Source organism: Equus przewalskii, chromosome 23 (genome assembly GCF_037783145.1).
Source record: "Equus przewalskii isolate Varuska chromosome 23, EquPr2, whole genome shotgun sequence".
Classification (NCBI taxonomy): domain Eukaryota; kingdom Metazoa; phylum Chordata; class Mammalia; order Perissodactyla; family Equidae; genus Equus; species Equus przewalskii.
The window spans coordinates 16,077,088-16,099,221 of NC_091853.1; the positions used below are offsets into that span (position 1 = coordinate 16,077,088).

At 43.3% G+C, this 22,134-nt stretch overlaps 1 protein-coding gene across 11 annotated transcripts in view; it reads left to right on the top strand.

Moving 5' to 3' along the window:
• Nucleotides 1-10,280: 10,280 nt before the first annotated feature.
• The window catches only part of NPL (N-acetylneuraminate pyruvate lyase), a 43,194-nt gene continuing 31,340 nt past the window's right edge, over nucleotides 10,281-22,134 (top strand). For 5 of the 11 annotated variants that reach the window (XM_070591552.1, XM_070591553.1, XM_070591562.1 and 2 more), the window contains exons 1-2: nucleotides 13,196-13,316; nucleotides 17,046-17,131. In XM_070591552.1, coding sequence (XP_070447653.1) covers nucleotides 17,064-17,131 — 68 coding nt within the window. In that variant the 5' untranslated portion in view covers nucleotides 13,196-13,316; nucleotides 17,046-17,063. Of the gene's footprint in view, nucleotides 10,558-12,840; nucleotides 13,411-17,045; nucleotides 17,132-22,134 lie in introns of those variants that run through there. The other 6 variants (XM_008521728.2, XM_070591558.1, XM_070591560.1 and 3 more) reach the window with 5 other exon arrangements.

Consider the following 22,134-nt stretch of genomic DNA (forward strand, 5'->3'; position numbering starts at 1 on the left):
AGGAAGATTGTCGCTGAGTTAACATCTGTGCCAGTCTTCCTTGATTCTATGTGGGACGCCGCCACAGTGTGATTTGATGAGCAGCGCTAGGCCTGCGTCTGGGATCTGAAGCTGCAAACACCGGGCCACTGAAGCAGAGCGCACAGACTTCACCACTGCACCACCGGGCCGGCCCCTGGTTTGTAATTTTTCATTAAGACTTCGTCTTCAGCAGGGCTGGTTATCCCAGTGGACACCTGTGTGCCTAAGTTGTAGGAGTAGCCCAGCACAGCAGTTTGTTTGTTTCTGGGGAAATTCTGAGCGTTCAAACGTCCTGGACCAGTTTTTACGGTAATTTCTCAAGTTGAGATTTCTATATCCCATAGGTTGTATAAATTTGAATCCTACAATTTACTCCTGGAGAGGCCCAAGGGACACTTAACTTTTCCCACCCACAGCCCCAGACCAATGACAAGCTTCCTACCCGCTTCCTCACAACAGTTGTCAATGTTTTCTCTAGTCCCTTCTTCATGTACGAAGGTCCCCCTGGGCTCCAGGATTCATTGACAGAACTCTGTCACAGTTAGGGTTACCAGGTAAGATACAGAACACCCAGTTAAATTTGAATTTCAGATAAACAATTTTTACTGTAAGTATGTCCCATTCAACTTTTAGGACATACTTGCACTAAAAAAAAATTCACTGTTTATCTGTAATTCAAATTTCCCTGGGCATCCTGTATTTGTATTTGCTAAATTTGACAACCCTAGTCACACTGCCCTGCCCGAGCTTGGGCTAAGGCTACACATCCTATTCCTGCGTGGCCCTCAACACCACAGCCCCCAGTCTTAAAGTTCAAGACTTCAGAGCTTGAGCTCCAGGGACGCTGCCCATCTCAGCAAAAGAAGTTTTCCTTTAGGATGGATTCTTCAAAAAGAGGCAAACATGTCCCAGTTTTAGCTAAGGTTTGACTTCCAAAAAATCTGGCTGTCCAAAGATTTCCTCTATATTTTGGGGGCATAGGAAAGAAAGTAAAATTCTTTCGCTGCATTTTATTTTCACTGGGCCAACGGGAAGATGAGAAGCTAGAGGATGAGGTAAAAATAGAAAATTATTAACTGAATGCATTCAAATATGTATATTTTAAGACCTTAAATTAGTCGAAACCTAGAAAAATGGAAGACATCAAATCATAGGTTGAGGAAATAAAATGTTTTTGTATTAAAATGTTTCAGAGAAAGGCCCCTTTCAAAACAGTTCTAAATAAAGTTCTCGGAATAGAAAACGAGTATTTTGTTTTCACTTTTAGACATGGAAAATCCCAGGGGCCAAAAATTCCAAAATCCCTTCCAGATCTTTTCTGACGTTTTTCAATAATTCCACATCCCTCACGTGGTTTCAAGGCAGGGCCTGATTTGGCCTGGACCCCACATTCACCAAAGATCTCAAATTCAGGCTTCTGACATAACCTCCAAGTATTTTCACTTCCTGTTCTTGTATTTTACAAGTTAAAGGTATCGATTTGTTCAAGACAAGCATTTCAATACACCACAAATTTTTTTTAACTCTGTTTTGCTACATGTATATTTTTTTTAATATTCCAGAAGTCTTAGAAATTGATTCATGCCCTGGGCTTTCCGCTCCTCTGATGGGCTCTGCTGCTAAAAATTCACATTGTACGAGCCTGAAAGAGTGTGCATACTTCCGAAACCTCTCCCACCTTGATTTGAGTTCACAAAAGTAAGGTATACACTCTGCTAAATAGGAATTAATTATAGTGGAAAGGAGAGTGGCATAATTCTTCCGATGCTTGTGTCTTGGCCCAGAACTTCTTCGTTGTGTGAGATCTTTGGCTCTAACCTACCTCCTAGGTCTGTGGGAATCCCTCCAGGACAGCTCTACTCCACTCTAGGAAAACTCCCTGGATGACAGTGCAAAGCAACTCCCCAAACTTCCAAAACAAATCAAATCAGAGAGCTGGAGGATTTTTAATACACATTTTATTACAGAGTAAGCCATGTAGCTTGGAAATTACACAAAAGCATAAAGTGGAAACTACATCTATCTTCACCACTCAGATGTTTCTCTGCATAAAACATATTTTTAACAAAAGTGGAATCATACTCTACAAGTTTCAGATTTTTTTTTTACTTATCTACATACTGTAAACATTTTCTATCATATTAAATATCTTTCTATGGTAACATTTTGGTGACTACACATTCCATTTTATAAATATGTGTTAATTTATTTCATCAGTCCTCTATTTGGGGACATTTAGATGTCCCCAGTTTCTCTCAACTCTGTGATAATTATCTTTGTAGAACAGTTATTCTTGCAATCAGCTGTGATTACATCCTTAGGATGATTCCCCAGAAGTGAAACTGATAAGCTGTAGAATATGCATATTTTCAAGATTTGAAGTACACATTGCTAAATTATCTTGCAAAAGTTTTATCAGTCCTGCCAGTAGTAGTCAAGAGTATCTATTTATTTGCTTTAAGGAATCCTGTATAAAGATAGACTAGTAAGTGATTATCATATAAAAGAATTCTTCGTTAATGAAAAAAATTTATGACACGATTTCTTTAAATACTGAACTCTCCTAGTACACGTAAAACATTTTTCAATTTAAAATACAATTTTAGGTTTCTGTGGAAATTTTCTGTAACATAATTAATAAAGAAAATAAGGTATTTCTCTATTCTCCTTTTTAATGGAGAATACCACCTCTCAAAGAACTCTTTCTCTTTCTGTCCTCATCCAGACTGAGACGAGACTCCACGGTACAGTACGGTTATTCTGTTCTTAATCCATCTTCTATTTCATATTCAGTTTCCCATCATGCACTGGGTAAACACGGCAGCCTGACATGATGAGAAGCCTTCCCTGAAGACTACAGCCCACACTCATCCATCCCTTCACTGAACTCCTATTATACTTATTGTCTGTACCACACAATTAGCACTTTATTATATACTGTCTTGTTCTCTAATTGTCTGTACCACACAATTTAGCACTTTATTACATTCTGTCAGATTCTGTAATTCTGTCATGTATTTTTGTCTTGTCTCTCCACCTAGATTATAAGCATCAGGGTGGCAGGGACTCTGTATGGTCCTGCTTTAGCATTTCCCACAGTGCCAAACACTGTTCCAGGAACAGCAAAGTGGGCCTTCAGCAAATGCTGGCTGGTTTATTGGTTGGTGGGTGGGCAGGTTGGTGAGCGGGTTGAGAGACTGGTTGACTGATTTTCTGAAGGGCTTGAAGTAGGCTGTGTTATCTAGAACCTAGAGCAGGAAACAGAGAAGTTGCAGGTAACAGAAGTCTTGTGCCCCATGGTCATTCCAGCCACTATCCTTCAGTCCAACCTGCCCTGTTGCCTAGCAAGCCATTCAGTTTCTCTCTACCTAAGTTTTTCTATGTATACATAGAACACGGAAACCAAAACACATAACCAGACAATACCACTTTTTAAATCTCATAAAAATCAAATGTATTTCCTCTGAAGATTTTACATTATAACATTCTCTGACTGGGGAGGCACTGCCATGTAGAGGAGAGAGGTCAAGCTTTGGAATTAAAGAGACTGCTTACTAGTTGTGTGATCTTCAACAAATTGCTTAACTTCTCTCTCTCTCTCTGAAACTAAACCATCATTCCTCATCTCTGAAATCATTCCAAAGACCGTGATTATTTATGATATTGCCACTGTGTGCCTGTAATTGCCACAAGAATATTCTTATTTTTTCCAATTTCTGCAAATGCCATGCCTTGAAGTAAGTGTTAAGTATTATTATCCTAATAAACATAATTAGTGTCTCTGTTTGTCTCACACACTAGTTGAAGAATGTCTGTCTCAGCTGTGATTCATAGGTTTGCTTCTCAGAGAAGAAAGTCAGGTAATTATACAACTTCTTTATCTTTCTTGGTTGAAGAGTCATTTACACTTACTGGTCTATCACACATCAGCCTTACTTCTAATAACTAATAAGAGAATAAACGCCCCATCTCCAGCATTAACAAACCCATGCCTCAGTGTGTCACTTTTACCTCTGCCACAAACATTTAGGTGGATCAAGCATTGAGTCAACCACATTTCTCTGAATTGGGGATGATACAAATAAAATGTTCTGTCCGTGTGTGTCATCTGCTTTTTCCCCTTCTGATCGATATGTTTTGCCATACTGTACCCTTTACCATGTTTTTGTCCTTGTTTTTTCAATTGGCAGATACACAGTAAAATGTGACTAGTCAATCACTGTTCCACATGTTATTCTCTCAAAAAAGATCAATTTAAGCCTCTCCTAAAAGTGCTACTCTGACCCTGGATCTTCTCCACCCTTGAAAACCCAAGGAGCCTCCAGAGCTCTGAATGGCGATTTGCAGGATGGAGGCCTCCCTTCCAGAGGAGCTTCCCTCCCTCGGCATGTGTCGCCTGAGCATCCCTTTGGTAAAGATGAGCTGTTTCCTTTTGCAAATCTCTGCTAACTGACCATGTTCAATTATTCTTTCAAGAGTATTTATCAAGGTCTGCCATGTAACAGGCAAGGCCAGGCTGCTGGAGATACAAAGATGAATATCACTCAGTTAGGAACTCACACTTGAGAAACCCACAGTCTAATGGGAAAGCAGCCAGGCCAACAGATAATTACCGTGCCGTGGGATAAGTGTGAATAGACTATGTGTGGCCAGGGTGTCAGCCTGAGCCCAGTTGTGCCCACCACTAAGCATCAACTTCTTCTGATAAATCTAAGCGAGCAGTTGATCTGGTTAGAGCTGATTAGACTGAGGGAAATGACTGCTTGAAGATGTTTTTGTGGCAGCCTAGGGGTGGAGAAAGGAGGATAGGAAGGGGTGGTGTTGGGGTGGTGAAAGGGGGATGGGAAGGAAAAAATGTCTCATCTCTGACTTTGGTTCCCTGCCTTAGCTCCAGAGACTCATGCCTGAGCGCTGTGGAGGGAGAACCTACAGGTAGAGAGGGAAGGGGCTCGGTGAGACACTGGACACAAGTCATGCTGCTTTGGGGCCTGGATGAAAAAATGCAGCAAAGCAGAAGAAAAGGGGTTTCTCTCCACATCTTTAGGCACCAGGAGAGAGCAACCTTGGCCGAGAGTGACTGTGACAGTGGCTGAGATGAGACAGTGCCCCCCAGTGGCTTCATGGCAGGGGACACCAACAAGGAGCTCAAAGTAGAAGGAAAGAAAGGATGGGAGGGAGCATATTGGAGGTACCACCATCCCTCCCAGAGAAACTGGGGGAGACTTGGAGGGAAGGGTGGTTCTGCACTAGGCAGGTGAAGGCACAAACCAATGCAACGTGTCATTACCGTTAATATAATAACCATTACCATTAGGGCTGAGGCATAGATAAAACTTAGAGAAACACAGCTTCTATTTACACAAAAGTTGTGTGAACATGAAAAAGCACTTATTACCTTAAACCGAGCAATGTTATATGTCAATTATATCTCAATAAGCCTGGCGAAAAACTTTTTTTAAAACTCTGTAGAGATAGAAGTTAACTTGGAGAAAACTGATAGTAATGCAAGTAACCCTTGTTCAGAGAAATCCAAGTTGTGTCCAGTGGAATGCAACTGGTCATCAAGCTCTGGATATGCCCAGTTCTGCTGGTCTTACGTCGATCTGTAAATTCATTTCTTGAATTGCTTCTCAGTCCACATACATGTGGTCCTTTGAGTTCTCCTTCGAACTGGTTGTAACATCTTCCTGGTTTCCGTATTAATTATTGAGTTAAATAAAATCTTTGACATGTGTTTGGAAAAAACCCACAGGATTAAGCAAAGTGATACCTCTCCTAGTTATTAACAGGACAGAGGTCTTGTAGGTGGAGAGACAAGAGGTCCAAGACAAGTAACAAAAGGAGATTCAGACACCCGTGTGGGGTGGGGAGGGGGGGGGGCTGGAAGTGGAGACTGAGTGATGGTGAGAGGGAGTTCGGCCAGGCTTCTCCTTCCCCACGAGGACAGGGGCTGACGGAAGGCTCTGCGTGGAGGCGTTCCTGGTAAGATGGAATGAAAGAAATCGGCCCTGAGGCTGTAGACAGACTGGAGTCAGATGACTTGCCAGAAATGTCCAGAACCAATTTCTAAAAATATGACTTATCTCCTGAGCTGAACAAAATGAAATTCCATCTAAAGTATGTGAGTGAATAGAATTCAAACAAAAAAAAATCCATTCCAAACAGTACTAAAGGGCACCCTGGAAAATAAGTTGACAGCTGCTGGCGTGCAATAGTACAATGGCACAGGTTATTAAAATATTTAAATATTTCCCTACCAGTTTGCATAAAGCCACAGCTCCAAGCCCCTGGAGTGCTGCCCCCACAGAATTTCAATCAATCATTGAAGGGTTAAAGCTTAGACATCAGAGCATTCCCAGTAACCCTCCGGCAGCCATCCCTTTGGCCAACGCTGAACCAGTTGTTCAATATTCTGAATTAACACTGTTATCCTTCCAGGTAACATACCTGCATATACAGGTATCTCCTTACACACACCCCTTTTTTTCTTTTAATACAAATGAAAGAACTGAATAAATACTGTTCTGTATTTTGCTTTTTGTACCTGCTTGGTCCACCTTTAAATGCATGATCAAATATAGGTTGTATGTTTTTCTTTCAGAGCTAACATAATTTAGCTATAGCTAAGATACCTACCCTGAGAAACGGAGCACAGCAACAAAGAGTGCGACTCTGGAATAACTTAGGGGAGCTTTCCAGTAGGCCCAGAAGAAGCTGGCCAATGGGGACAGTGGCAATGACACTGCAAGCTGCAATCTGAGTGTACTAGTCCAGGATAACTATGATGGCTTAGGGGGAAGGAATAAGGAGGCACAGGACCACATAACTCTCCCCAAGTGCTCCCCAGAGGCGATCTGGGCTCCTGCCTTGTGTTACCAGCTGACAGAAGGCCTACACCTCCGGAGCCCACTATTAGCACCTAAATTTAGCTGTTACGCAGAATTGAACCAGCCTTGGATGCAAGCAAATTAAATTTCAAATTGTACTGACCTCACTGAACTATTTCCAGGGAATTTCCCCTTCATTCAAAAGGGACAGAAAACGAAAGTTCTTCATAAAAGAACTAAAATATATTTCTCCTAATTGCCCATCTTCAATTCAAATGCTGAAAGGAAGCTTAGAGTTTTATTCATGAGGGAGAAAATACTTATAAACTAAACTTGCACCATAATTTTAAGTATCCTCTACACATCAAAAAGTCGAGACCACTGGTCTTCGTCTTCACAGCCATTTCATCTTCAAAACTCAAAGAACTAGTATTTAGGGGGGAGGGATGTCTAATTTCTGTTTCTATAAATCGTATTTTTTCATTATTTTAATACTAATGAGAGAGACGAAGATTAAAGAAGAATGTTTAAAATGGAAGATGTTAACTGCATAGATTTTTGGGAAAAGGAGGATGGGAAAATGGGATCACGAAAAGATTGTCTAATGTTTTTTGGTTTACTGATATTCCCAGACACTTCCAGTTTGGAAAGGAGTCATTAACAGAGAAAGCAATTTCTGCTGATAGACTGTCACCTAGTGGTGAGTTTTTACCATATTCATAATATGAGCAGCTACTGAGCTTTGGGATGGATGCTTTCAGAAGATATGTTTATTTCTCTTTGAGATCCCTGGGGAACATTTTAGACCACTGTCACAAGTAGCATAGACCCATTTGTGTGCTTCCCAAAGGCCTAATGCTCATGTAGGCAATCGTAATACAGGCTGAACAACTCTCAAAAGGAAGCTTTGCCTCTGTAATTATTTGAATATTGTCAAAGATGCCCTGCCAAGCAAAATCAACATTATCAACTTTCTCTTCTCTTTTCAACAAATGGCACCCTCATAATTCCCCCTTGCTGGTAGTCAAACTAAGCCCAAATTTTCAAAGGGTTTTCCAATTATTAGGGAATGACAAACCGATGTGTGCAACCCATTGGCACATCAGTGCGGAGATACAATTCCGAATGAGGGTCTCAAAGCCCACAACAAGGCAACATCCCCAGATTTAATCCACGCTAGGAATCCCTCCCTTCTCACCCTCAAAGAGGCATTACAATCCTCTTCGTCCAGCTCCTGTGTCCTGGTGCTCCCTAGTTTCCCGTCTCTGTGCTAACACCACCCCTCTTGGCCACCAGGGGCCCTACTGCTGCATCAACACCAGTCAACAAGGAGGCATTCTCTTCCCACCAGTGCAAAAGCCTATGTTCAGGCCACAGAGTTATCAGCGTTCATTCTGCATTTCACACTATTTCAACTATTTATTGAGTGCCCACCATGTAGCAGGCACTACGTGTGTCCCAGGAAACAGGACAGGTCATTGTCCTGACCAAACTTCCATACTAATAAGAGAGAACTAAACACACTAATAAGTTGTGATAGGAAGGGAAAGTACTGGGTGCTATGAGGAGGAGGGTGTCACCCAGATTGGGGGGGGGGGGCGGGGGGTGGGGGTCTGTGCTTGGTAACCTCTCAGGAAGGTTACTTTTGAGCCACGATCTGAAGGATGAGTAGAAGTCAGCCAGCTGCCGAGCATCCTGGGCATGTGTAAACGCCCTGATCTTGGTAAGGACTTGGGGCTCCTGCAGAACTGAACAGAGGCCAGAATGCTGTAAACTAACTGCACTGGGAAAAGGACACCGCAAAATTCCAGGAGGTTTAAAATCTGCAATCACAATAGTAGCATTATTCATAATAGCCCCAAAGTAGAAACAACTCAGAAGTCCATCAACCAACAAATGGATAAATAAAATGTGGCATAGTCATACAATGGGATATTATTTGGCCATAAAAAGGAACAAAGTACTGACGCATGCTGCAATATAGATGAACCTTCAGAACATTACACTAAGGGAGAGAAGCCAGACGCAAAAAACTACATAACGTATGATTCCATTATATGAAATGTCCAGAATAGGCAAATCTACAGAAACAGAAAGACTAGTGGTTGCTTAGGGCTGGGGGCACAGAGTGGGAAGGAAAAGGGGAGTGACTGCTAATGGGTACAGGTTTTTGGGGTGGATGAAAATGTTCTAAAATTGATTGTGGTGATGGTTGCACAACTCTGTGAATATAGTAGATTTTTGAACTATTGTATGCTTAAAATGGGTGAATTGTATTGTATTGAATTATATCTCAATAAAGTCATTATTTTAAAAAAACCTGGGGTCCAGCCCCATGGCCAAGTGGTTAAAATTCCACATGCTCCATTCCGGCCACCCAGGTTCATGGGTTCAGATCTGGGACACAACCCTACTTGACTCATCAGCCATGCTGTGGAGGCCTCCCATATAAAAGTAGAGGAGGATTGGCACAGATGTTAGCTCAGAGCTAATCTTCCTCAAGTGAAAAAAGAGGAAGATTGGTAATGGATGTTAGCCCAGGGCCAATCTTCCTCACCAAAAAAAAAAAAAAATCTGGAATCACAGATCCCAAGTTAAGAATGCCAAATATGGAAGTACATCTCTCCTGTTCAATTCATTTTTTCCTTCAGGCTCCTTCTTCTTAAGAATCCAGTATGCATTCACCAAAGGGCTGAGCCAGGAGACAGTTGAGCATGACTGCACTATACTGTTCTCAAAATTGTCCCTTCCTGTGACCCCAAAGGGTTCTCTGAAACCAAGCTTATGCACAGGCTTTTCTTTTCTCCTCTCAAGAGATGTCCCTCTACTAGATGGCACTCAGCCTCAGAAGTTGAACCCTAAAAAGGAAGGGCCTTTGTCCTGGGGACTGGCAATCAGTCCAAATTCTAGCCACAGCCTGCTCCCTTCTCTGAAGATCTCTGGACTTTGATGCAAAAATGAACCCCAGCTTTTCCACCAGCCCCACTGACATACCCATACAACCAGAACTTCTGGGAGTAATTCTCATACCTCTAACCTGGTTATATGTTCTTTACACTGAGTGGAAAGGTCTCTCGCTCACCTATGCACAGAGCTTTTTCTGGTCCACAATGCAATGCAACACTTCAAAATCCAACTTAGTTCTCCTTCATGGATGTTCCCCAATGTAGCGGTATGTTGGCTGTCTAAAATCCATTTCCTCTTTTCTGGTAAAGGCAACTGTGACATTGTGATTTTATAATAAGAAATATATATTTGCTCCTCATCCAGTTGCTGGCGCAGAACTCCTAAACCCTTGGCATCTTCTAAGTGATGAGAGCATAAATCTATCTTTTGTTATGTTAATGAGGTGACTCTTGGAAAGCACCTAAAGATGGGGTTTGGTTGCCGGGAGAACCAACCTGTGATTAGAATGTTGGAACTTTCATTCCCACTCCCTGACCTCAAGGGAGCCAAGAGGGGCTGAAGGTTGAACAATTGCCAATGGCCAATGATTTCATCAATCATGCCTATATAATGAAGCCTCCATAACAACCCAAAAGGACAGGGCTCAGAGAGCTTGTGGGCTGGTGAACATGTGGAGGAGCTGGGAGTGGCACGCCTGAAGAGGGCATGGAAGCTTCACACACTTTCCCCAGGCCTTGTCCTATGCATCTCTTCCATCTGGCTGTTCCTGAGTTATATCCTTTTATAATAAACCCGTGATCCAGTAAGTAAAATGTTTCTCTGAGCTCTGTGAGCTGCTCTGGCAAATTAATCCACCCAAGGAGGGGGTCACAGGAATCTCTGATTTATAGCCAGTTGGTCAGAAGTATGGGTAACACCCTAGGCTTGCAATTGTTATCTGAAGTCCAAGGAGGGGATCATGGGAACCACCAATCTGTAGCAGGCTGGTCAGAAGCTCAGGGAGCAGCCTGGGTCTGAAGTGGCAGCTGAAGTTGGGTCGGGGGCAGTCTTGTTGGACTGAACTCTTAACCTGTGGAATCCGATGCTATGGGTAGTGTCAGAACTGAGTTAAATTGTAGGACACCCAGATGGTGTTGGGGGACTGCTGCTTGTTAGTATGGGGAACCCACACATGGGAACTGGTACTAGAACCTTTCAGCAACCTTACAAGAAGGTGCGGGGAGCCTCTGTGGGAACCACCCTTCCGCCACGGTCAGTTCAGTAGCCTGTGATAGGGCTCTATGTCCTGCTCCAAGGATGGAACGTGTGGCCAGTTACAGTGCACTAGGTTCCCCAAGCCCTTTCTTCTACATCACCAGGTTTCAAACCTGAATTGTAGCAAAGAAAATATGACATGGAACCCCAAGAGATTTTTTAAAAACAACGGAGAGTTGAAGGGAGTAAATGTCTCCGAATCCACCCTCTTGGCCTGCAGGTGGAGAGGCACCACGCTCTGCACCGTGGGAAAAACAGAGAAACAGGATGTGGTGCCTGCTTTGAGCACTCCCAGTGGAGTTAGGGGGCAAGAAATAAAAGCATGAAAAGTTAAGTAATGATGATTTTAAAACACCAGATAACAACAGAAGAAACGTCACAGAGCCCTCCGCCCTTATCAGAAAGTGTTAGAGGATGCCACTGGGAGCCTTTTGCTGACTCTCCCTTCTTTTAAGGCCTACTCGGTCATCCAAGACTGAGCTCAGGTATCACCTCCTCCAGGAAGACTTCTCCGAAACACTCTCCTGCCTCATCATACTCACAAACATACACGCACTCGCCTCTCCACCCAGATTAGCCTCCCCTCAGCGTTTCTTAATATCTTTGCACAGGTCTGTATATTTTTAAAGATGTCTCTCCCACAATTCACAGTAGAGGCCATGAATTTCTTAAGGGCATATGGTGGATACTGTGATGTGCCCCTCACCACTCAGTGAGACTCTTCCTCCCACACCCTCTTTCTTGCTGTCTCCTACCACAGGTGTCAGCCCTGCGTGACAATCTGAGGGCTCTCCCTGCCTTCTCCGGTTTCCTCCGCCAATAAGTCTCCTGCACGTCAAATCCCATTTTAGCATCTGCTTCTGGACAAAACCTAAGACATTATTCTAAGGAGTTCCTTTGTATTACCACATTTATATAAACAGTAGCTGATGCATTTAGAATATTGCTTTATTGGTTGACAATATTAAGCCTAATGACCTATACCTTTTGGGTACTGAAATACTTAGTTTTGCATATATTAAAGAGTGATTTTGAAAAAAATTACTAACATTGTCCCGTTAGGATCTAACTTTCCTGTTAATATTACAAAACAAACAGAGGTTCCAAGGACTCTTCCTTCCTTTTTTGCAGGGTAACATAGAGTAGTGGTTAAAAGTACCAGCTCCCAGATTACTGAAATCAAATGACAGCTCAACCACTCATTGGCTCTATGGCCTTTGGCAAATCACTTCAGCTCTTTAACCCTGTTTCTGATCTGTAAAATGGGATGATGCTTCCTTATCTGTAAAATACGAATTAAAAAATTAGTACCCACCACGTAGGATTGTTTTACGAATTAATTTCTGGTACTATGCGCAATGAAAGGACCATTGTAACAGATTTAAAAAAGCATTTTGCAAACTAGAAAGCCCTTTGGGAAATTTATTTTCTCTAAATGAAATAAGCATCAGCCATTTATGGAAAATTGAGGTTAACTCATATCAGCAAGAGAAAGCTGGACTTGTTTATGGCTATGCTTCCCACTTATTAACACAGTACATGATATTAGAAAATAAACTCTTGACATTCCCGCAAGTAGAGATTTTGATGAAAGATGCTTTTCCCTTTCAAAAGTCTTTCGATTGTTCTCCAGAATACGCCAGAAAAGCTGCTGCATTCGTAACTGATCCGCTTTTAATACCCGTTCATCACTTTTGAACTTGAGCTTGCGGGCAGCAGCCCCGGCCTGAAGAGCACAGAGGCCCCGCCGGGCCGTCAGTGTTCTCAGCGTGCTTCTGAAACAGCAGCCCAAATTTCAACACCCAGAACCACGAAAATCCTGTCGTTGCAGGGCCCTGCTCAGAAGGAAAGTAAGACGGGAACGAGCCCAGGAGGCGTCCGCAAGCGGAAGGACCGGCCGGGAGAAAGAGGAAGGGAGAGGTTTGGCCACGGCGGGATCAGGCGCGTGTGAGCGCGAGCTCCCGGGCACCGAGGTGCAAGTTCGGACGCTTGCAACTCTCGGGGGCCCGGGGCGGCGCGCGCGTGTTCCTTTAGCCCACACCGTTCGGGGACCGCCCAGGGAAGAGGAGACTCCACGGATGCATAACGTCTTGGGGGCGCGGGACGCGTGACCGTGCAGCCACACCAGCGCCGCAGAAAGAGGCGCTCAACTACGGTCCCCAGGGCCCCGGGGCGTGGCGGGCACGTGGTGCCGGGCGGAGCATCCGCGGGGCCATAAAGAGCGCGGCGGGGCGGCGCGGAGCGGCGGCTGCACAGCGCGGAGCGGCGGTGGGTGCCGCGGCGGCGGAGGCTGACCTCGCGGCTCGGGTGAGCGCGGCCCGCGCCGGCGTGGATGGACTGACCGGGACGGACAGACCCCCAGGGGGTTCGGGCAGAGGGACGCGGGGGACGAGACTCGGGGGTGGGTGAGACGGGGACGGCCTGAAGGGAAGGGGGAAGGCAGATAAGCTGGGAAATGGAGCTGGAGGAAGTGTGAATGCGACACTCTGCGGGCCGGGAGCAAGTGCCCGACAGACCCGGGCAGAGGGACCTGCGCCCCTGGATTCTTTCACACCGCATAGCCGGTCTCTAAGGATCCTTTGCCCAAAATGATCAGAATCATCAGTTGAGCAGAAGAGAGTTTAGAGATTAAATTGGATATAATTCTTTCATCTTACGGGACATTGGTTGTATTTCTGCGTTTTGTTGTTTTTGTTTTTTTCAGTTTCTCTGTTATTTCTTCCTTTCCAAAGATTTCTCTCTCAAGTCATCTTCTTGCCCAGAGCCGCATCCTTCTCTTCCTCCGGAGATTTTTGTTTTTTTTTTTGAAACTTTGCCCTTTTAAGATCATTTGACTTGGGCAACCTGAATTCTTTGTACTAAGTGTTCTTGTCTGTGGATATAGGTAATAAGATCCAAGAATAATAGCCCCTCCCCAGTGTTTCAGTAAGAACATTCTAAGTTCACATTAAGCCTCAAATTTAGAAACTGTCGATCGTTCTCAGTTACAGTTGGTGTTACACAGTTGCAGTTGTGATCTTTTCTCCATCTGTCCCATAAGAGTCTCACAGTTCACAAAGTTAGCAAACTTGGCTCATTTATTTGGTGTATTGCTCTGTGCAGAGAGATTTTTGAAGCCGTTCCTGCTCCCTGATGGCTTACAGTTCAGAAAAGGAGCAGAAACTACCCTGCTAATAACTCTGATATAAGGTTTTTAATAAAAAGCAAGTGTTTGAGGACTTCTAAGAGGTAAAAAATTGTATTCATCTTGGCAGATCAGGGAATGTTCCCTAGCGTTTAAAAAGTGAGTTTTAAAAGTTGGCTAGACTGAAGGGGCTACAGTGGGAGATAATGGCATTCCCAGGTGGGGGAACCACAGGAGAAAGGGAAGCAGGCCAGTCAGTACAAGGTAGGGAGGAGCAACGGGAGACAGTGCAGTGCATGCACTCCAGGCATGAAGAGATCTGTCCAGAAACCCAGACCAGGGAGTTTGGTGTTTATCCTGTGGAAGCCAGGGGATGTTATTGGCATTTTCTGTGCAGGGCAAAGGCAGAGCAGAAATATCTGTGCTACTGGAAGATTAATCTGGCAGCCTGTGTGGATTGAAGAAGAGTGAGGATTAGGATAGAGATGCCCGACTCCCATCCCACACCCCCACAGGCCCCCAGGGTTTGAGTTTTTAATTAATCAGACTGCACCTAAGTGCACTTAACTTGATTTCTTTCCATAAAAGATAGGTATATATAACTGCCAGTCCAAGCTTCCGACCGTCCTAAGCATATCAGTGTAACTGCCCTAAGTATGGAGTAAATGCTACTAAAAGCACAACAATATGGAATTTCTAGTAACATCCTAGTAGTGTTGAACTTAGGAGAATTTTAATGCTGAACCCAGCTCTCACGCTTAAAGTTTCTTGAGCCCCTATGGGCCCCTAGGTCCTGGGCTTATGCGCATTGGCCTAGATAAGAGGTAACAAAGGGTAAGTTATGAGAAGGGCAGTAAGTGGGGGCGGAAAGGATTGCAGGAAAAGAAGATAAGAGAAGTGAAGTGACTTAGTCCCTGAACTGACAAGAGTAAGGAGGGTTGAAGAGGAGTTACCAGTAGAGCTGAGATGACAGGAAAGAGGGTGCTGGCAAGGGACTAATAATCTACTTGCTAACGTGCTATAGCCATCAGACAGGCTTCACGGAGCAGACTGCACTCACCCTTATTATGTACCTGGCTCTGTTGTTAATCACTTTACAAGAAGTAGTGCGTTTAATTCTCAACAATCCTAAGAAATATGGTCATGTTATCCCCATTTACAGAAGGGGAAACTGAAGCACAGAGAGGTTGAATAACAGTGCCAAGGTCACAAAGCTAGCAGGTAGTGGAGCCAGGATGCAGACCCATGAAGTCTGACTCTAGGGCTAGCGCTCTCAGCCCTCTACTGTAAGAAACAAAGGAAGAAATCCTTCAGAGAATGAGACGGCAAGTTCCCCTTGGGGTATTGAGATGCTTGCAGAAGTGCCGGGAGGAGATATGCAGCAGGCATAGTATCGATCGTATCTGATGCTCAGACATTCCTCTGGGGTAGACAGGACCTGTGTAATTGGTCTGATGTTTTCCTCCTAGACCAGGTGATTACATTTTATCTTTCAAAACTTCCAACAGGAGTTTAGTCTCATCCTCAAACTAGGAAAAGTCGGAGAAATCTTAGTATCCTATATATCTGGTGAGGTTCTCCTTGATTGCCCTTCAGAACAGAGCAAAGCTACTTGAAGGATTTGACTTAATTTCAGGAGCAAGTCTTGCTGGGGACTCATCTGTTTGTAAGGGGAGGTATCAGATTGGCTTTCCACAAGAACCACAACTTTTGCTATATTGTACTCTTTCATGATTTTGTCCTGTTTCTGGTTTTAGGGGCTCACCTGAGCTGGGATGCTTGGGAGATATAGAAAAAGTAGAAGATGTGACCTCTGTACTCCAGAAGTTTATACTCCTTTTTGGGGATATGACAGCTATAAAAAGCAAACAAAATGAGCTAGTTCATAATAATTATATGTGTCAGATTTAAGTATAGTGGGCACTGGGTTTTTAAATATACCAGTGACCTCAGAACTTATACCCCCTCTTGTTGATTACCTATAGACATCACTGTATTTGCTCTAAGCCAACCATCTTTTATGTAATTGTCACCAAATACTATTTGATATTTTATTTTCTTCTTTAATTGTTAGACTCTGCTTTTGTAGTTTCAAATTTTTATGTCTTCCAGCTCAAAAAATAATAATGCTTCTGTGACTAGTAAGTGGCGGAGCTGGGAGTTGAACCAGGCAGTCTGCCTGCAGAGTCCAGACTATTAAGCACAATGCTCTATTGCTCTCATTGCCAGTTTTGGACAACTTCTTGGCTTTTTTATGCTGATTATGGACATGTACACTCTCTGCCCGATGGTGAGGGATCCTTTTGCCCCACGTGAGTGAGGTCAAGTTGACTCGGTACTGGTCTCCCCATCTGTGGAGGTCATCATCCAAACAATCTGAACACCTCATTCAGTCACCCACACATTCATCACTTTTTAATTGAACACGAGGCGTTCAGCAAAGTGCTCAATGCGGGGAAAGGAAAGACAATGAGATATGTCCCCTGTCCTGGGAGCTTGGTCTAGTGGGGGAGAGGTGAATAAATAATTGTGATGCAGTTTACATGGTTTGCTGGAACTAGGAAAACAGGGCAAAACTGGTCAAAATTAGAATTTGAAAGAATCGCTCGATAAATTTGAAAATAGTTTGATTGCCTCAGTCATCTATATAGATAAAATGGGAGGCCTTTGTGATGATAGTTTCCCGGAACATTGCTGCCTTCTTGTCACCACCGTCTCCTGTCTTTAGAGAATAATTTCCTCCCCTATAGAATTAAGCTCTAAAATTTTACATTCCTCTCATTTGCTCTGTGTGTTTGTGTCCTTGTAAGCATTTCTCACAGTTCTAAACTGGGAACAGACTTTGCCCAGGAGTTTTATCATTAATTAGCGTTCCTTGAAGAAGGAAAAGAATCACATTGTATGTTTTCCAGACTCTTGTCAGCAGCTCAATGGCCTCCCCGAAGAAGAAACTTCAAGGTCTTGTTGCTGCAACCATCACGCCGATGACCGAGCATGGGTAACTATCATTTGGGACCTAAAGAAATTTGTTCTCACTCTGCCAAAATGGACAGAAGGTCTCGATCATAACAGTCACTCAGACTCTGCCTCTGTCGCCAAAGGGCGGCTTCTGTCAGTCACCCTGCTGCACTGTCTCTGACCCCAAGTCAGAGAGGAGGTCTCTATACCACAAATAGTGCAGACAGAGAGAAGGTAAGATGTGGCAGCTTGCCTGTCTGCCAGTGTCTGTAGCTCCACAAAGCAAATCCTCCTTGGATTTCATCAGAGCCCCGGCTTTGCCAAATAAAGCCAGTGGAGCTGAATAAGGAGAATCTCATTTGAGCAAGATTTGATGTCAAGCACTGGCCTGTCCCCTCTGGATCCTGTCTCTAGACACCTGCGTGACTTCACCCCAGGCTATTCATAGACTTCATGAAAATGTCCTGCCCTGAGGAAAGTGGGAAAGGTAACTAACTGCAAGGTGGCCCCCTTAGGGGTGTTTACAGTCTCATTCCAACATTGGTTAAATGTTGGGGAGCCTGCAGGAGTGGGAGGTTACAGCAGATGTTTGCTGAGAAATCATTACCCAAGCAAGTATTTTACTTCCAGATGAATAGTATGGTGGTTCCTTTGCTTATACTATCAGATAATTTGCCATAGGTGTTCATGCACAGACTATAACTCCTCTCTGGATATTGCCATTAATAAAAAGGGGATTCATCTACCTCCTGGATCTAAATGTTTTTGACCTGTTAAAGGAATCAGTCTACCGAAATAGAATTTTGGCTTCTTTAAGCTTCTCCTTTCTTCCTCTATAAAATATAATGATAATCATACCTACATCATGGAGTTATGAGCATTAAATGAGATTATCCATATAATACTGCTTAGCACAGGGTCAGTATGTACTTAGGTCAATAAGTTTGAACTGCTATTGTGGCATAAGTTGGGTGAAAGGAAGATGAGGTATTTAAGATATCTTTAAATAAGACTTTCGTTTTTTTGGTCTTCTGTTGGTGAATTTGTAAACCTTAAGCCTACCCCTTTAAAGTAGATGAAATTTCTCATGACACTCTTCTCATTCAAAGTTGGCCATATCACAGTTTTCCCTTAGATCATTGGAGTTCAAGGCTTCCAGCTTCTAAGATTCATGAAAAATCACATCTTTACTGGGTCTAAGTAAAATTCTTGGTGAGATGGCATTTAGATTACTCAGTGGTTAACAGCAATTTTTTTTTTCTGTTGCTCTCTTTCCACTAGTTCTAGAAAAGCCTGAAGTCAGCTTTTTCTCAGTGTGTCAGACACTTATTGGGCAGATAAAACAGAAGACATGTGATTGCATGAGCAAGCAGAGTTTACTTCCTATTATGGAGTAATATCCTGTTTACAAGCTCAAAACACTAAGTCTGGTTGATGCTCCTGTAACCTGTTTAATCAGACCCCTCGTAGTCTACAAGTGGCTTCTTAAAACAGCCCTTTTTGTTCATCTGGGACTCACTGAGAGTATCAGTGTGTTTGTCCTCCTTATTCTGCTGTTTTCCTGGGACAGCAGGCCCTGTGTATTAGAGGTTTCAAAAATGACTCTGCTTTGCTGGGTCCTTCTCCTTTTCCCAAATACCTCTGGCCCTGCTGCCTCCATTTCACTATTTCCTCTTTTTTCATCAATTCTTTTCTCTTCCAGGACCCTCACTTTCCTCAGGTGTGAAATCAAAATAAGAATGCATTTTTTTGTAAGGGCCTTGTTAGAATTAAACTAAATTATAATGTGTGTTAGTATGTAGCACAGAGTAGGCACATAAGCTTTGTTAGTTTCCTTCTCCCACCACCTGCTCCATGCAAACATTCCTATAGGTACAAAGCAGGTTTGGAGCACGTGCCAAGAGCAAGTGAGCATTAACTTACTTGCCCACAAGGGAATCTGCACTTCAGACACGTTTCCAAGACACAGGACAAAAAGAAAGGTCACTGGAATCTAACACCTGGAAATTCTGCCTGGTGACCTGCTGTCACAGAAATTTTCCTAACCTGGCTCATGCTGTATACCTTGGCCTCCATAATTTGGAATGGCTGAGCAATAACTATTCCCCTGCATCCTTTTGTCTTAGTAATTCTAAGGAATATTCATTAATGATTCAACTCTCTGAATTTAAGTTGATATCCTGCACTGGGGGAGATTGGCAGAAAGAACATGGTTAAATGGATTTTAGTTAGAGTATCTGGGTTCTTGACCACCAGCTAGTTGTCTGACCCTGGGGAGGTCTTGTCACTGTTTAAAAGTTCCCTTTCATATTTGCAAAGAGAAGGTGTTCAACCACATTATCCCTAAGACCTATTTGAATTCTAAGAGTCTGTGGTCCTTTCGTGTTGTCATTAGGGATATTGTGGTGATCCCCATGAATGAGAATGTGTGAAGTCCCTGCAACTCCAGTGCAGCCTCCACACTGGCGCCCAGTGAGCGTCCTCAGAAATAAAGCTAATCATGCCACTCTTCTCTTTAAGAATCTCTGTTGACTCCCTTTTGTGTAAGCCTTGCTACTCATTGTATGTCCGTGGGCCATTTGCTCCAACATCACATAGGAACTTGCTAGAAATGCAGAATCTCGGGCCCTACTACATACCGCTGAACCGGAACCTGCGTCCCCGGATCATTCTGTAGCACATTAAGGTCTGAGACGAACTGGTCTAAAGTGTAAAGCCCAGACTCTGGGATGACATAGTTAGTCCTTTACAATCTACCTTTCCTGCTTTGTTTCTGTTTCCCCAAACACTTCGTACCCTTTCTTCCCTCTGTGCCTTTCCCCATTCTGTTTCCTCTGCCTTTTTCTGTCGCCAGTGTCTCCTTTCTCTACTCCACTGCACACTTCTGTTCACTGGTCAAAACCCACCTTTGGTGAGTCTTTCCCATTTTCCCTAAAAAGAGTTAGAGAGCCCTCCCCTGTGAGCCCACAGCACCGTGTACATATCTTTTCACATTACATTAGAATTGTGTCATTATAATAATTACTACAATAACTCTGTTACATATCTATCTCTCCCAACAGGCTTTGAGCTGCTTAACCTTACTCAACAGGTATTTACTGAGTATCAGGCAATACTGAGGACTGAGCGTGTATGTTATTTATCTTTGTATCTTAAACATGTGGCACAGGGTGTGGTACATTTATTTCGTGATGGGTACTTTTGTTATTTCATGAGGAAAGGGAGCTAACACTGACTGGCTAAACACCATGTGTCAGTCACTGTCCTGGGCAGCTTAATATACACGTTGCCATTTAATCTTCACAGCAACTCTGTTAAAGGGCTCTTATCTCTGTTTTTGCAGTTGATGAAACCAAGATCCTAAAGATTAATGCTTACCCCAGCCACATGACTGAAAAGGAAGAGTTTTTCTCTACCCATCCCAACTCTTATCTTTTTCTACACCAGAGTGAAAGGCTTTTGCTTTCCTTAGTTGTTTCAAGAAGTCACTTTTTCCTTCAGGCAAGTACCCAGTCATTAGGACAGAAAGTCCATTTTCAGATTGGCCAAGATGTCAATAAAAAGTCGTGTTTTCTCCCTTTAATGTCCTTGACTTCACCATGGGAATCTTCACAACACCCTGTAGTAAAAACAAAGTTAGAGCGGTTCTGGCCCACTGGAGTCGGAGTTGTATAGATTATTGTCTTTTTAACTGTGTTGGGACACTCAATGACCCAGGCTCCCAGAACAGAACGTTGTCTACCTCTGGCAAGATGGGGCAGTACGGTCCCTGCATGCTTCTCTGCTGAAGGAGTTTTGAAATAGCCGAGTAGAGTTATTTTGCCGAAAGCGTACATAACTTCCATCTGACTTTGACTGCTGAGAGTTATACATAACAGGCAAAAAAGTGGCATGTCAGATTTTCTGATGTGCATGCCAGATCATGCCAGTTATGAAAAGAGCCTGTCCTGGTGATTCTGTATTCTCAAAGTGAAAGTCTTTCACTGTGTGTCATGCACCAGGAGAGGAAATGAACAGCAATAGGGAAAGCCACGTCAGAAAAATTCTGTTATCCTTATACCCTAAGGGAAGAGAGAAAGTTCGCATGCAGTTTCACAGTTTGGTTTGTCCAAAAATAATTTGGTAAACTTTTTCTCCTCTTATATAGTTTGAAAGCAAACTAAATGTCCAAGAATAGAGGATTAGCTAAATCGTTTATGTTCGGCTGTACATGAAATGCTGTGTAGCCAGTGTAATAATGGTATCTGAAGATGTGGGAAAATATTCAATTTGGGCTGCTAAGTGAAAAAAATATAATGCTATGTACAATATGACTTTATTTATTTAGGAAAATACTATATTATGTATTTGTGAATAGAAAAATATCAAACTAATAAGTAATAATCTCCAGGGAGATCCTGAGGGTTTTTTCCCCTTTTTTATTGTGTGTAGCTTCTAAAATAAACTATATAGCTTTTGTAATATGAAAAAAATAAGTACTTTTATTTAAAAAAGAAAAATCATGGACCTAAGGCAAAGAATCCGAAGCCATGAGAATTGAAATTAAGACATTGAATTGGAGTTAAGTATGGGAATGACCGCAGCAGGCATGGCATTTGGTCCTGGGACACTCTCCCCTGTGGTGACCAGTGGTTAGATCTGTGCTTGGAGCTCACAGAGGAAGAGACAATGCAATGGAAAGCCAAGCCAGTGTTTTCAAGTGAACTGGCTGTGCCACCTCTTGCTTCCCTGAGCAACAAGCCCCAACCAGCCAGCCAGTGGGGAGAAGAAGAATCTAATCTGGTCGTTTCTATCCTCTCTAGCGACTTCCTGATAACGGATGGAGTGCCTGCAGCAAGGACCATAAACCCAGATACCAAGGGGAGGGCGAGTAGGGTGGGAAAACAGGGAAAGAAGCGAAGTCCCAGAGACAATTATCATCCTGTTGCCTCCTTAGCCCTGCTATTTGGGGCACCTTTGTGACAAATGTGACAACAGCCATGGGTGATTTCACTGCGCTCACTTGTGACTGGAGCTGCTGAGCATCTCTGCCGAGGGCCACAA